General features: G+C 43.7%; 1 protein-coding gene across 1 annotated transcript in view; it reads right to left on the reverse strand.

The window, feature by feature from the left end:
- Positions 1–14,229, reverse strand: part of DGKI (diacylglycerol kinase iota) — a 284,940-nt gene that overhangs the window by 131,526 nt on the left and 139,185 nt on the right. The window contains exons 8-12 of the mRNA XM_066634451.1: positions 14,081–14,152; positions 12,099–12,215; positions 4,769–4,843; positions 3,238–3,333; positions 1,586–1,668 (exon numbers count right to left, since the gene is read on the reverse strand). Of these exons, the coding sequence (XP_066490548.1) occupies positions 1,586–1,668; positions 3,238–3,333; positions 4,769–4,843; positions 12,099–12,215; positions 14,081–14,152 (443 nt within the window). The remainder of the gene's footprint in view (positions 1–1,585; positions 1,669–3,237; positions 3,334–4,768; positions 4,844–12,098; positions 12,216–14,080; positions 14,153–14,229) is intronic.

A 14,229-nucleotide genomic window follows, 5' to 3' on the forward strand; every position in this document is an offset into this window, starting at 1 on the left:
GGTAGGCCGCTGTGAGATACAGGAAGCTGGACTAGATGGGCCTATGGCCTGATCCAGTGGGGCTGTTCTTATGTTCTTATGTTCTTATGTTCTTATGTTCTTAATCTTGGACAGGCAGCAGCTGGCCACTGGAGGGTGGGGTTGGTTCCAGCCTGCTAAAGAGGTTCCTCAACAGCAGGGTGGGAAGTAAAGGGCAAGAGGTGAATAGAGAGAAAGGGATAAGAAAGAGCAAGGAAAAAAAAGACCACTTAGGAAAGGAAAACAAGGCAGAACAAGGATCCTCAGGAGGAGGAAAACCCAGAATGGAGGGGACATGCTACTGGGGCCTTAAGAGAGGAAAGAAGATTGGGCAGGAAGTCTGGTAGACAGAGACAGCTGGAACTGAGCCTTGGGCTCAGGGTAGAAGTATCTGCTGTATTCCTGGGAGAGGGGCTGAAGAAGTCTGCCAAGGGACACAGAGCCCATCCTAAGGAGAGAACTGGACAGAACTAGTGACACAGTAGATGGGTTTGAGTTTGAAGTACCCTAGAAAACTCCACCACAGGATATACTATAGGAAGATAGCCTGAACATAGAGCACCAGGCAAGCTGTGCCAGAGGTTGGGGCTGAAAAGAGGTGGAGTTAACCCAGGAAGGAGAGGGCCAACCCCCCCCCCTTTTTCTGTTCTTCTACTGTTGTGCCCTATATGGGAGCTGTAAATACATAGTATGTGCCCAGACTGGTAAGTATGTCAATTAGTCTCACTAGCCTCCTGGAGCTTTTCCTCCACCTCTGAGAGGAGAAGATGGATAACAACTCTGCATGCATGAAGATAGATGGAGAGGGCTCTACTCATGTCATCTTTCTCTGGTCAGCCTGTTAAGGAGCAAAGCATTTTCAGTCCTTATATGCAGGCTTCAATTTCCATGGCATATAATACCTGAATAACATTTCTAAGATGTTGTGTAGTGCATAATTGAAAATGCATTTTCAATGGACAGCAGACATAAAAATAAACAATGAATGCACGAGCTAGCATGGTGTTTATAGTGTTGGAGTTTACAGAGGTTACAGTGTTGGTGCAGGACCAGAGAGGTTCACTTCAAATCCCTCTTATGAACCTCACTGGGTGCCCTTTGCCCAATCACTATCTCTCAGCCTGTACTACTTCACAGGGCCTTTGTGAGAATAAAAAGAGGAGAGAAACATGAGTACCTCCAGGAGGACCATGAAGGATGGTGCAATAAAAAAGTAATAAGAACAAAAAGAATTAAATTAAATTCAGTTGTCACATCTGACCTCTTCAAAGGACAATTACCCTTTTATTAGAACACAGATGTAAGATACTAAGCTACAACTTCATCCTTGTCCATTACTTGGATTAATTCCATTAATGAAAACAAAGGAGTCCGTACTGGGCCTTGAAAGCCAGTACAAGTCTTTACACATTACAGTAAAAACAAATAAGGAGAGCCATGTGAGCCAGCTTTACTCAAAAAGATAATTCCAGCCTATGTCACTAAAGATTGCTTCCAATACCCCTCAAGTTGTCCCTATACATAAGGACAAAAGAACATTCCCAATGTTAAACATCTCTAAACTTACGCATCTCTTGGTCCTTCCTGAGAGAGGTCAAAGACCTGGCGTGGATTCAAATACCACATGAACATCTGGAGAACCTTAGTACCCTGCAAAGCGGGAAAGGAAAATTTCAAGCACAGCACATGAATCTCTGCCTCAATTTCTCTATTACTAGAACCAAAAAGCATGATAAGAAACATCAATGGACTAAGGCTGCACTAGAAAAAAAAAATAATTCTGCATTCTGGCCAAGCAAACATGCTAGAAAATGCTCCATGCTCCACTGTAAACATCTTTGTAATGCACACCATTTTTGCCTATGGATGAGAAGAGGCTTAGCAGGTGCTCAAAACTACTTAATATGAACAGTTTTACTCGACCTTATAGCCGACTAAGTAACATGACCAACTAAGTAACAATTAGAACAATGAATAAACAAGATCACAAATGAATCCAACACGCAACGATGTCCGTGCAACAATGGCATCAGTTGTCCACAAGTTGGAGATCTTTCAGTCCCTGACGTAAAAAGTTTTTTTTTCAGAGCCCAATACTATCCCCAGCCATGTTATGAATACCATGCAGCCATGCCAACAAAGCATGCTGCATGCTACACTGGGGGCAGTGTGACCAGAAGGCCAACAAGAGGAAAGTAAGAACATCTTTACTTCCTCCTCAGTAGGCCTTCTGACCATCTGCAGGTTTCCTTGGACCTATGTCAGTTATTCTACTGAAGTATGTTCAAGGAAGGGGACCAGGCAGGTTGAAAAATGGGGGATAGGATTCCACATGGGCCTTTACTGCCAAGAACCGCCTCTTCCAGCACTTCTTGACACCAACCTTCTCATTTCTTACCCCAAACTTCCTCGGATCTGCCCATGGTCCGCCCCCACCTCCACCTTACCTCTTCTGGTGTGCATCACATGGGTCATTGGTGCGCACAGGGAGCTGCTGGCTGCTTCCACTGCTGTCTCCCTCACACTTGACAGCAGCAAGCCATTTATGGCAGCAAAATTGCAACAACAGATGGCGACTTTCGTTGCTGCAATGAGGATAGGATTGGGCCGTCTCTTTGTGCCCATGCTGCCTTCTCTCTGATATAGTGTTTATCTGCTCTCTTCACTCCTTTTTCCCCTCAGGTCTGTCTTCAGCTGCCTCTCCTCAGCATCTTCTGTCCCCTAACAGCCACCAACTGGCTTTTCCTCCTCTTGCTCTCTCCCAACATTCTTTCCACCTGTCCTGTGTTCCATCGTGTCACAGGAGTAGGCATTATGACACCAGCTAAGGTACAGTTACTGTTGCTAGTGTCGTGTCCTCTCAGCCTCCCAGATCTGTTACTGCATGTTCATTTTTCCTCTACTTTCTGATATCTTGCCTATTTTCTTCTCTTCTTTGACTTCCCCACCATCTTCTCCATCAGATCTCTTTTCAGTGCCTTCTCTTCAGTGTTTTCTCTCCTCAGACTCCTTTCTCTTCAGTTGCCTCCCTTCAGCATCATTTCCTCTCCCACCAACTTCTTCTTCCCTTGTTCTTTCCCAACATTCCTTGCCCCACCTTGCACTTGCTTTGCATTTCATAGTGTCAGAAGAGTAGACATGTCCAAACCATTGACATTTTTCTCCTTTTCTGAACCAAGTTAACAGAAACTGTTAATGCGTTCAGCACCCCACGCTTACCTGATTCCCTCCACTTTTCGGATTCACAAATACAAGCAATGGTTTCATGAGGGGGGAAGAGATGGGTTTGATCACAAACGGTCGACCTTTGTTCTCCTAAAGGAAGATTTAAAGGAGAAGAAGGAGCTGGACTAAGCTGTAAAGAAGGGCTACAACTCACACTATATCCCAAATCGTTTGTTTAGGAAAGAAAGTTAAGTGATCATAAGAGCAGGCAGACTGATTATGCACAATTTCTTCTGCCCAAAGAATCAGTAATGGTGTCCTGCAAAGCTAGTTGAGAAAGCAAAGTGCATTTAATTTCACCAGAACTGGATGTTGGGCCTAAACATTACTATACAATAAATGAAAATACTTAATACAAGGTTAAGTGAGCAGAACCTGCACACACTAACATGGTTTCTACCACTGCCATACTCTCCTTGCTCCCTCCAACCAAACCAAATGACATCAATAAGCTATCAGTGCATTTCCATAGGTTGAAGATGCCAGGTGCACCACCAAAAAGGGAAGGTAATATATGCTCCCTTGCACCAAGGTAAGTTCCTGCAGGGCAGTGGATCAACTTGGACCTATGCCAGCAATATCGTTGGCACAAGTCCAAGTGGACCTATGGAGGCGAATTGGGTCTGGGAAGGGGGTTGGGATTTCGTGGACGCCACTGCTGCTGAACCAACCCCTTACCAGTGTCAATCTGCCCACTTTGCAGCCCACTTACCATCCCCATTGCTGCCCCACTCCACCCACTCTCTGCCTCTCTCCCACCCACTGCACAGTCCCACCTGGGGTGGCAGGCATCCAGAGTCTGCTGCCTCACAGAGCCAACCACTCATCACTTCTGCTTGCAGCCAGCCTGTGTGCCCTGAAATGTCACCTTTTGCGATAGCCAGAAAGCAACTGGCACCACCAAAACGCTCATTCCAGCAGCACTAGCCACTGTTTGGATTGGGCCCCGAGTCTCTGGTCTAATCAAAGGTGATGTATGGGTGTCATTTCCCCACACCAACCATCTCTTTGTTCCTCTCATGCATGTATATACCACCACTTTGCTAGACAGTGATACAGGTTTGCTCTACAGTCATCTATTTTCATGGCCTCCCCCCCCCCCAAATTTCCTAGCAACTCTCCTCTAGGAACTGTAATGTATATCAAATAGTACCATTTGTTCCCTATCCCTTTGACCTGCCAACAAAAGCAAGCACTGAACCATTTATCACTGTGTCATGTTACTCTCAAAGTATATCTACTCCACAAATTTACACTAGTTTAATGCCTCTCTCTCTCTCTCTCTCTCTCTCTCTCTCTCTCTCTCTCTCTCATAGTTCGGTAAAAAGGCCTAATATAGAATTCTTAGCACGCTCACCAAACGCAATTCCTAGGATTATCAGAGATGCCAGAATAAGTGAAAATGGTTATTAAAGCAATATACCTGCAATACACATATAGGAAGGTTCCAGCAGGTTTTGTTTCTTGTCTTTAAGAGATGCTGAAGAACAAATTTTGGGAGAACCAATCTTAACCAACCTCTTACCTCATTGCCTCTTTTGCTGACTTTTCTTTTAAAAGACGTCCTCTTCTTCCGCCTGGTTGAATTTTTCAGAGAATTCTGTATTTTATTTTTATTTAAATAAAGAGCAGAGAGAGAGAGAGAGGGGAAAAAAAAGAACAGACGAGTATATAAAAAGAACAAACCACGAAGGAAGGTATCCCTATAAGAAACACCTCTGCGACAGTACCTCTGGAGAATGAGACACCATCTGGCACACATGCGTGAGTTGAAAAAGACATGCGCCTCATGCGTTACACTTTCACACCACCGGTTATGGAGAAAGCCACACACTAAGACCAGACTGGTACTTTCAGGAGACTTTCCAATGTTGGGAGGGAGAAGAAAGCTAGATGCTCCCATAGACTCACATAACAGCACATGTTGTACCTGCCAACCCTCCCAATTCAGGTAGGAGACGCCCGTTTTTCTTCCGGGGCTCCAGTCTCCCGCCCAATCAGGTTCGTCTCCTGGTGTGGAGACCACCTATATAAAAAGGTTAAGGAGAATAAGATATAACGAGCTATGCCTGATGGGACTTTTTCTAGGCATGACTTTCAAAAGATGCACGCCCTCATCATCCAGTTTTAGTTGGCATGCAAAGAAAAAGGCAACTTTCCGAACATGAAGTTATTATATGGATGTTTAGGGCTACGTCACACATTATAATTTGCTACATATTTAACATTTATCTCATTTCATTTATCGCGTTATTGACAATAATACTCAAAAAGCTAAGATGTGGCATGTACTGAATGGTTCAAAGTCATAATTAAAAATGAGACTGGGTAGGTGGAGGGAGCAGAACAGCCCTGACTGCCAAAATCCTGAACCACAAAGTCCTTAATTCAGTTTCACTTTGAAAATAACTGATCCTGAAAGAATTTCCTCTTCTGTAATCAGATAAAGGCACATAAGAGCACATAAGCCCTGGCTTGATCAGGTCAAAGATTCATCCAGGACAGCATCCTGTATCCCAGAGGAACCAACCATATGCTTCTGCAAGGCCCACAGACATGGCATGAATGCAAAAGCCCTCCCCACAATTCTGATGAAATAATAGTTTCTTATCAGGGCTGTGTTAAGCTGTTGAGCCGCCTGCAGGGTTCCCCCCCCCCTTATGTTTGATATACATGCCTGCAAGTCAGAAGGTGCAGGCCTAGTGTAAAAGAGGGAGAACAGGCTAGCCCTATTTCCTGATTTAGAAAGGAGTTTGTCTGCCCCTCCTCCCAAGTTCACACATGCAAATTTTGGGACTTCTAACCCCCATTTAGTTGTCTTGCTGTACGAAAAGGCATGCTTATATGGGCATCGCAGTTTCAATTTACATCATGCATTTATTTCTTATTGAATTATTATTAGAATTTATATACCGCTTTTTGTCAAGTAGTTCTTAAAGAGATATACACGACAAAAGGGACAAGATCATCCCTTGTCTGCAGTCTAAAAACAACGTTTAAAATCCAGCATGGGGGTTACAGCATGTTAGAGCAAGATCAACTGGCAGCTTTCTGGGAAATACAGAGAAGATTGGGTTTCTGATTCTCAGCTGTTCAACATAAGCAAGTAAAATTGCAAAAGGTTAGATATATTTAGCATCCTCAATTGTCATAACTCAGATGAAGATCTGTATGTGAAGGTGTGGGGGTTATTCCAGTGTAAGGTAATCGAAAGATTCCCAGATCCTGGAGAAACTCCAGCTGTTGGTTCCCCCTGACCATTAAGGGCTATACACAGGGTTACCAGATACAAAGGGGGACAGAATGCCTATACTGCTAACCAGTGGTTCCCAAACTGTGAGTCGTGGCTCCCCGGGGAGCCATGGAAACCAGCCAGGGGAGCTGCAGAATCCTCACAAAAAAACCGCTACCCTATACAGTGTATAGCAGTGTTTCTCAAACTGTGGGTCGGGACCCACTAGGTGGTTCGTGAGCCAATTTCAGGTGGGTCTCCATTCATTTCAATATTTTATTTTTAATATATTAGACTTGATGCTGCCATGTTATGTAACTGCATTTGGGGAACTGTACATTTAACAGCCTACTATGGATATGCTTGTAACAATGAGACTTACTCTTGGGTAAGTGTGGGTAGGATTGCAGCCTAGGATTGTTCAAAATGTTCCTGCTTGATGATGTCACTTCCGGTCATGACATCACTTCCAGTGGGTCCTGACAGATTCTCATTCTAAAAAGTGGGTCCTGGTGCTAAATGTGTGAGAACCAGTGGTGTAGAGGATTATAGCCCTAACAAAAAGCCGCAGCCAATGAACCCAGTAGTTCAAAGGAGTCACCACTTGAAAAAGTTTGGGAACCTCTGCCTTTAGCCATTGATAGAAGAGGGAATGTTGGCAGGTGCTGCTTTTTAAACCCTTCTGTGTTGAGCTGCACCTGCCTAAACTCCCTCTTCTACACAATGGTTAAAGGTAGAGGCACTCTGTCCCCCTTCATGCCTGGTAACCCTAACTATACAAGCTTCCAGTTCAGGCTGGAACTTTCCCTGAGCAACAGGAGTCGCTATATGTTATCTACATCTGAACCCATTCCTCCATGACTAGTGCTGACAGTGCTATGGTGGTGGTCAGTGTAAGAACTGGAGACAGGTGGAAGCCAGAACAGTTTGTTAGGAACAGCAGCATCAGTGAAGTTACAGTGAGGTTGTAACAAATAAAAGAGTCATGACTAAGTCCCACTGAAATTAATGGGACTTCTGTTAGTCATCATGACTAACACATCTCACTGATTTTAATAATGCTTCATCATGACTCATTTTCTTTGTATACAGCCCACTGCTCTTAGGTCACTGAGGGCGCAATCCTAACCCCTTATGTCAGTGCTTTCCAGAACTGGCATAGCGGTGCCAATGGGACATGTGCTGCATCCTGCAGTTGGGTGTCACTCACGGAGGCCTCCTCAAAGCAAGGGAATGTTTGTTCCCTTACTTCAGAGCTGCATTGCCCTTATGTCAGTGCTGGAAAGCACTAACATAAGGGGTTAGGATTGCGCCCTAAAAAAAAGAAATTCAGAGTACTACAAGTCACATGACAGAAGGCCCTCAAGTCAGAGATATTCCACACCTTTTTTTTCTGCAGTATCTCAGACCGAGGGAACTGTGTGAAGTGAAACGCAGAGAAAAACGTTTGTTTATATTAGAATTATATTATATATAAGACAACTATTGCAATCACAAAGTTTAACTCATGAGTTTGAGTTTCAGCAAATTTTTATTTTAGCTGAAAGCAAAATACAAGCTTCTAGGATCCAGAGCAGCCATTTTCAACCACTGTGCCACAGCACATTGGTGTGCCGTGAGTGGTGCTAAGGTGTGCCACAGGAATTTGGGAGAAGATCATTTATTAGTAGGGCCAATGGGGATGTGAGCCCCCCCCCCCCACTGGTAGCATGGTGTGCCTTGACAATGTGCCTTGTCAGTGTGCTGTGAGATGAAAAAGGTTGAAAATTGCTGATCTAGAGAATATGGATCTGGCCAGGGCAGAGCAAGTCTCAATGGCTCCCTCCCTCCACACTTTGCTCTTCTCACCCCTTTTGTACCAGCATTTTACTTATGGATCTGGAGGTGAAACCACTGCCCTCAATATATCTCAGAATCTTTATATGACATGTCAGGTAAAGATTAGGACATTTCAGAGAAGATGGAATACCGGTTAGCTTCATAACTATATCAGCATCATCAATACAAGCTAAATAATCAAACACCTTCCTTATTTTTAAGGGGGGGGGGGGTTGTACATATGGTATGCATACCTAGTGCACAGTCCCTTTTAAATGTGCATAACCTGGATGAGTTGGGGCAAGGTGCTTGGATTTAATTCTGCCTGTATTTGATGAACATCAGTTCCAAGGCATGCACTTCCTGTGTTTTATTTTCTAGGTATATCCCAGCCAGGGAAACACTGCCTGGGCAAGGAGGGGGAATCTTCATTGTCACTTGGTTAATGTCTGCCTGCCTCCCTCCTTGGTCCAGTCCATAATGGTTTGCCTCAAATAAGGCACCTGAGGTCATTTCAGTGACAAGCTGGGGGCCATTTCAACAGTAGGGCTACTTAGGAATAACCTGCCATTTATAGTGTCTTAGCTCAAAAAATGACCACATTGTGTGGCAGAGATGTTGCAGGCCTAAGGAGGGGGACACCCCATGGCCTTAAACAGAACCACTGTCTGGTCAGAAAAACATAGGTGCTTGTGCAAATAATCATTGGTATTGTATCAGTACATTCTCAATTCAAAAGATCTCAGGGTAGCACACATGCTCCCCCTCTTCTATTTCATCCTCCTAACAACCCTATGCAATGGTCTAGGCTGAGAGACAATTACTAACTCATGGGCACCCAGTGAATTTCAGATGTTGATCTTTTCTTGGAACACTTTTGCACCATGGCCACCCTTCAAGCCTCGATGCCCTTATCTCATGGCTTCTTTGGATACAGGAAATGGTCAGGTTGTATCACTTGCTGCATTCCCTCCAGACAAAACAAAGGCATGGTGGTTAGAGAAAGATGTTTATTTTTTACTCATACCACCTTCCCAGGCTTAATTCATGCTAGAGCTCTCCAGAAACCCCAGAATCACTAGAGGTGAGAAATGAAACATGTACAGAAACATGCTTCTGAACATGTGCAGATTGCTTTTACCCTCACCACTGAACAACAGCAGCAGATTCCCATCTGTAAACTCTTGATTAAGGAGTGGGGCTTCCAAGAGAGATCTTCCTTGCTAGTTTGGGCCATTGTGCCTCTTTTTGTAATAATAATAATAATAATAATAATAATAATAATAATAATAATAATAATAATAATAATAATAATGGGACCAGTAGATTAAAAAAGTTATTGAAGATGCAAAAATAATATGGGATTTCTGATGACAAATTGACCAACATCTATCACACAATACACCAGATGTAAACATAGTCGAGAAAGAAAAACTAGTCAAAATCATCCATACAGCAATACCAGGTAACAGTAGAGTAGAAGAAACAGAACTGGATAAAATAACAAAATACAAAGATAGAAAAATAGAAATTGAAAGGCTCTGACAGAAGAAGACCAGGCTAATCCCAATGGTGATTGGCACCCTCGGTGCAATTTCAAAATCTTGAAGACCTCCTTAACAGCATCAGGGCCATAAAAATTACCATCCACCAGCTATGAAAAGCAGTTTTACTGAAAACAGCTTACATCTTGCGACGATCTTTATAACTGCAAAAACTAGTCAATAATGCCTGTCTGACTGTGTGAAAATATTATTATTATTATTATTATTATTATTATTATTATTATTATTATTATTATTATTATTATTATTATCATACCACGTTGGTACTACTATGAGGGTCGCAGTGCTAGCGCAAATGAAAGCAACATTATTCTATTGGTTCCTATATGTTTTTGTTTCTCTGCTTCAGAAGCTTTGGCAGACAGTCTTCAAAACAGTTGTGTACATTACTAAGCATCGCTGAATGGCTAGAACTTGGATCTCTTGGATTATCTTTGCAGAGGAGGAGAAGGAAGAGGAGCGGCCCCAGGTCATGCAGTGATCAAGGACTTCCAATATCAACATCACTAGGGTTAAGGGGCTCCTGGATTGCCTAACTAGGTTGACATGAACTTTCATTGCAGGAACCAGAAAGACATAGGAAACATGGGGATGTCAATTCCCAACCTAACAAGGCTTCCGTTCCTATGAGGAAGGGGGAAATGCAGCAGGTGTATCTTCTCTGATTACAGTGTTACAATGCCAGAAAATTTATTATTTTATTCTTCCCATTTTTATACCGCCCTTCCTCCAAGGAGCTCAGGGGGGTGTACATAGTTCCTCCCCTCCTTTTGCCCTCATAACCAACCCTGTGTGGTAGGTTAGGCAAGACAGAGTGACTGGCTCAAGGTCACTAAGGGCACAATCCTAATCAACTTTCCAGCACTGATCTAGCCACAATGCAGCCCAAGGTAAGGGACCAAACAAACATGCCCTTACCTTGAGGAAGCCCCCTTGACTGCCTCCCCACTGCAGGACACAATGCATACCACATTGGCACAGCTATGTCAGTGTTGGAAAGTTGGTTAGGATTGTGCCCTAAGTGTCCAATCCTATCCAACTTTCAGCACTGATGCAGCCATGCCAACAAGGTGAGGGCGGTGCATCCTGAGGCAAGGAGCCAGTCATAGAGGCCTCCTCAAGGTAAAAGAACCTTTGTTCCCTTACTTCAGGGTTGCCTTGTGGCTGCATCAGTGGTAGAAGGTTGGATAGGATTGGGCCCTCAGTAAGCTTCATGGCTGAGTAGAGATTTGAATCTGGATCTTTCAAGTCTAAGTCCAATGTCTAGAAATTCCTCTTGACATGCCGAAATCGATGCTACAAGGCTATTAAAAGAAATGGAACCTCCTTTGAAACAGTGGTGGGCTTTTGATCAATAATTGTATTGATTGTTCTTTACTCAACATTTAACAAGCAACTTTTTCTGTTAAACAGAAAAAGTTAACACAAAGGAAGAGATATATGTTGATCCAAAAATTGACAGAACGATTACAAACTGTTGAAAAAGAGAATTTAGATGAGGCTTTTTGGTGTCATGATTTGCCACGCACCCCCTCCCTGAGAAAAGATTGTGGCAACTGCTGGGCCCCAGAATTGGCTGCTGCCAACCCTATTCAGAACATACAAGGTTGTGGTGTACAACCCACCTGTTCCTGCAAAAGTTTCAAAGCGGAGAGCAAGAATGTAACTGCTGGTTTGCCCCCCATATTCTTACTTTGTCACTTTGCGCACCTTCCTTTCCTGAATGTTTTGGACAAAATGGATCCTGTTTGCCCCAGGAAGGGGCAGATGAGAGAATGAACAACCAAGCAACCAGTGGAGGAATGAATGGGGAAGCTCAGTAACTATTTTTTTTCCTCCAGACACTTCAAAACTTTTAAAGGTATAGCTAGGGCATCCAGGCTGCAATCTGACAACTCTAATCTCTCCTCTTAGGTCCCAGGACTACACTCAAGTTATATCTCTTTGGAAAACAAATAATAAAAATTCCACTAGTGCTTCTGAAAACTGCCTAGCCTAGCCTAATCCTGCCTGCCTGAAGCCTAGCATTTTGATTCTCCAAAGTCCAGCACAAAATGATGAAAGAATCCACCCCAATGAATAACTGAAAAAGCAGGATCATGACTTAGAACAACGCTAGGTGCAGCTGAAGAGGAGTTGTGGACCAAGGGAAGCAAAGCATGCCTTTCTGAATGAACAACAGGAGTTTAAGCCAAGTGCACTGGCCAGCTGTGTCAAAACAGACATTGGCATGCAGTTACCTGAGGTTTCTTCACCTTAATGATCCAGGTGGGAGGTACAATGACCGCTGCATGCGCCCCGAGGGAGCATGGTTCTTCAATGTGCTGCAGCATGAAGCAGGTGACTTTATTGTGAAACTTGAGGAAAGAAAAGAGAAGCATCAGTGAGACACAGAGAGCAGAGAAGGTGAGCAAAAAGGGTGGCAGAGAAAAGCAGACACATTTAGAGTTAGCAGTGGACATATGCCGCCCTTGGGTTTTTGCTCCATCCCTATGAAAAGTGAAGTTTTCATCTAAAGTTCAACCCTAGGAAACATCGCAGACCACTTGCCTCTCAGCATCTCCCCCAAATATGCTTCCGGGGACAGAGTCAGGCAGGTTGGGAACTGGCCAAGGGCCTGCCTGGTCAGGTTGACCACAGAACCCTCAGTACTGGTGGCACTCAATATGCCATCAATCAGGAGCACAATGGGGAATGCAGTGCAGGTCATTAAGAACATAAGAACAATAAGAACATTGGCCCTCACCGTATGCGAACTGGCACCAGCAATGTGTAGCTGGCCTCACTATTTTATCTGGGGAAGGAGAAATGAGGAACGCGAATGGAAGTTTGGGCTCATGGATAAGGACTGCACTCCACCAAATTTGGGGAAGACCATATACTACAGTCTTTCAAAATTATGCACAGAAGTTGAAATACAAACTGTTTGCTTACAACGGCTTATTTTCTCTATAATGGTTTACATCCTAAGGAGTGCACACAGAAATAAGGTGACATTTTGCACTGCTTCATGTGTGGCTGCCCCAGTGCGTGTGACAGAAACTGCGCAACAATGAGATACTGCCATTGTTATGTGCTATATGTTGTGCAACATGTGCAAGTAAAAAACCAAATCAGGACTCCATTCAAATGCTTGTGCACAAGCACATCACACTTTTACATCCTTACACACAAGCCCCTTTATGGCAACAGAAGGATGACTTAGGATACAACCCACTGAATTTTTGTGACTCTGCTTTCAGCACAGCAGATCAAAGCAGCGGCTAACAATAAACCATATACCACTCTGTAAACAATGCAACTAATATTTTTTTCACTGTAATGAAGACTTATGTTCTTCGCATTCTTCTGTTGATGCTCAATATAACTTCATGGTCTATTTCTTCTTTCTATAACTCTGCTGCCAGTTATTGTATGCTATGATAAGGTGCCAGCAGGCTTAAGCAAGGACACCTAATAGCAGACCCCAGATTCATTACTCCTTGTACTACTGAGACATCTTACAAGGGGACTGGCTAGACTGAGCTCTGCTGCATCACAGCATCTAAACAGTGGCAGGAGGGGAAAATGCAGTCAACCATCTAAGAAGAATCAGGTGACCAGGGGAGCCAATGCAGTCCCTGTTAGACCTCTTTAAGAGCTCTCCTGGACTTATCCATGCTGATCTTTACCAACCTGTATGCCTGAACAGACCACTATTCTACCCTTGAACATGCTCTCTGTCTCTTTGGATCTTCATCTGCCCATACTGAAATGATTCCTGGCCTACTGGAGAATAGTGTTTGTCTTAGACATCCCTGCCCCAGGCCCTGACAGATGTTTCAGTAACCATTGTTTCATTCACAGAAAGGAGATAGAAGATCACTAAGGAATGAGGTACCCCTATTAGATCTATGGGTTCAAGAAAAGGATGGTGGCCTCTCTGCCTCTCCTCTTTTCAGTATGTTTGGAGAAAGCGATGGTGGTCTAAGGGCTTACACATCCCCCCCCCCCCACACACACACACAGAAGATACAGAAACTCTATATTAAGGCTCTCTCATTCAGATACTCCATAGGAGGAAAGGGATGGTATACCAACAAATAAGCCAGGGAGATATCGCATACATGTTCCTATTTTACTAGAGAACCCCATCTGTGGGACCAAAGCTAAACAACCAAACTCATGGTGATCCAATGGTCACACAAGCATTTCCACAGCCCTTGTGGCAAAAGTCACTTACCGCCTGCTTGCACCATGAACAGCTGATGGCCACAATCTCTTTACTATGAAAGGAAAATTTTTGCTGAAACCCCTGTGATGAAGAAAATAGAGTGAAAAGTGTTATTCTGCCCTCACTAGTATGTACAATGATTAACAATAACACGATAC

Source organism: Tiliqua scincoides, chromosome 7, assembly GCF_035046505.1.
Source record: "Tiliqua scincoides isolate rTilSci1 chromosome 7, rTilSci1.hap2, whole genome shotgun sequence".
Classification (NCBI taxonomy): Eukaryota; Metazoa; Chordata; class Lepidosauria; order Squamata; family Scincidae; genus Tiliqua; species Tiliqua scincoides.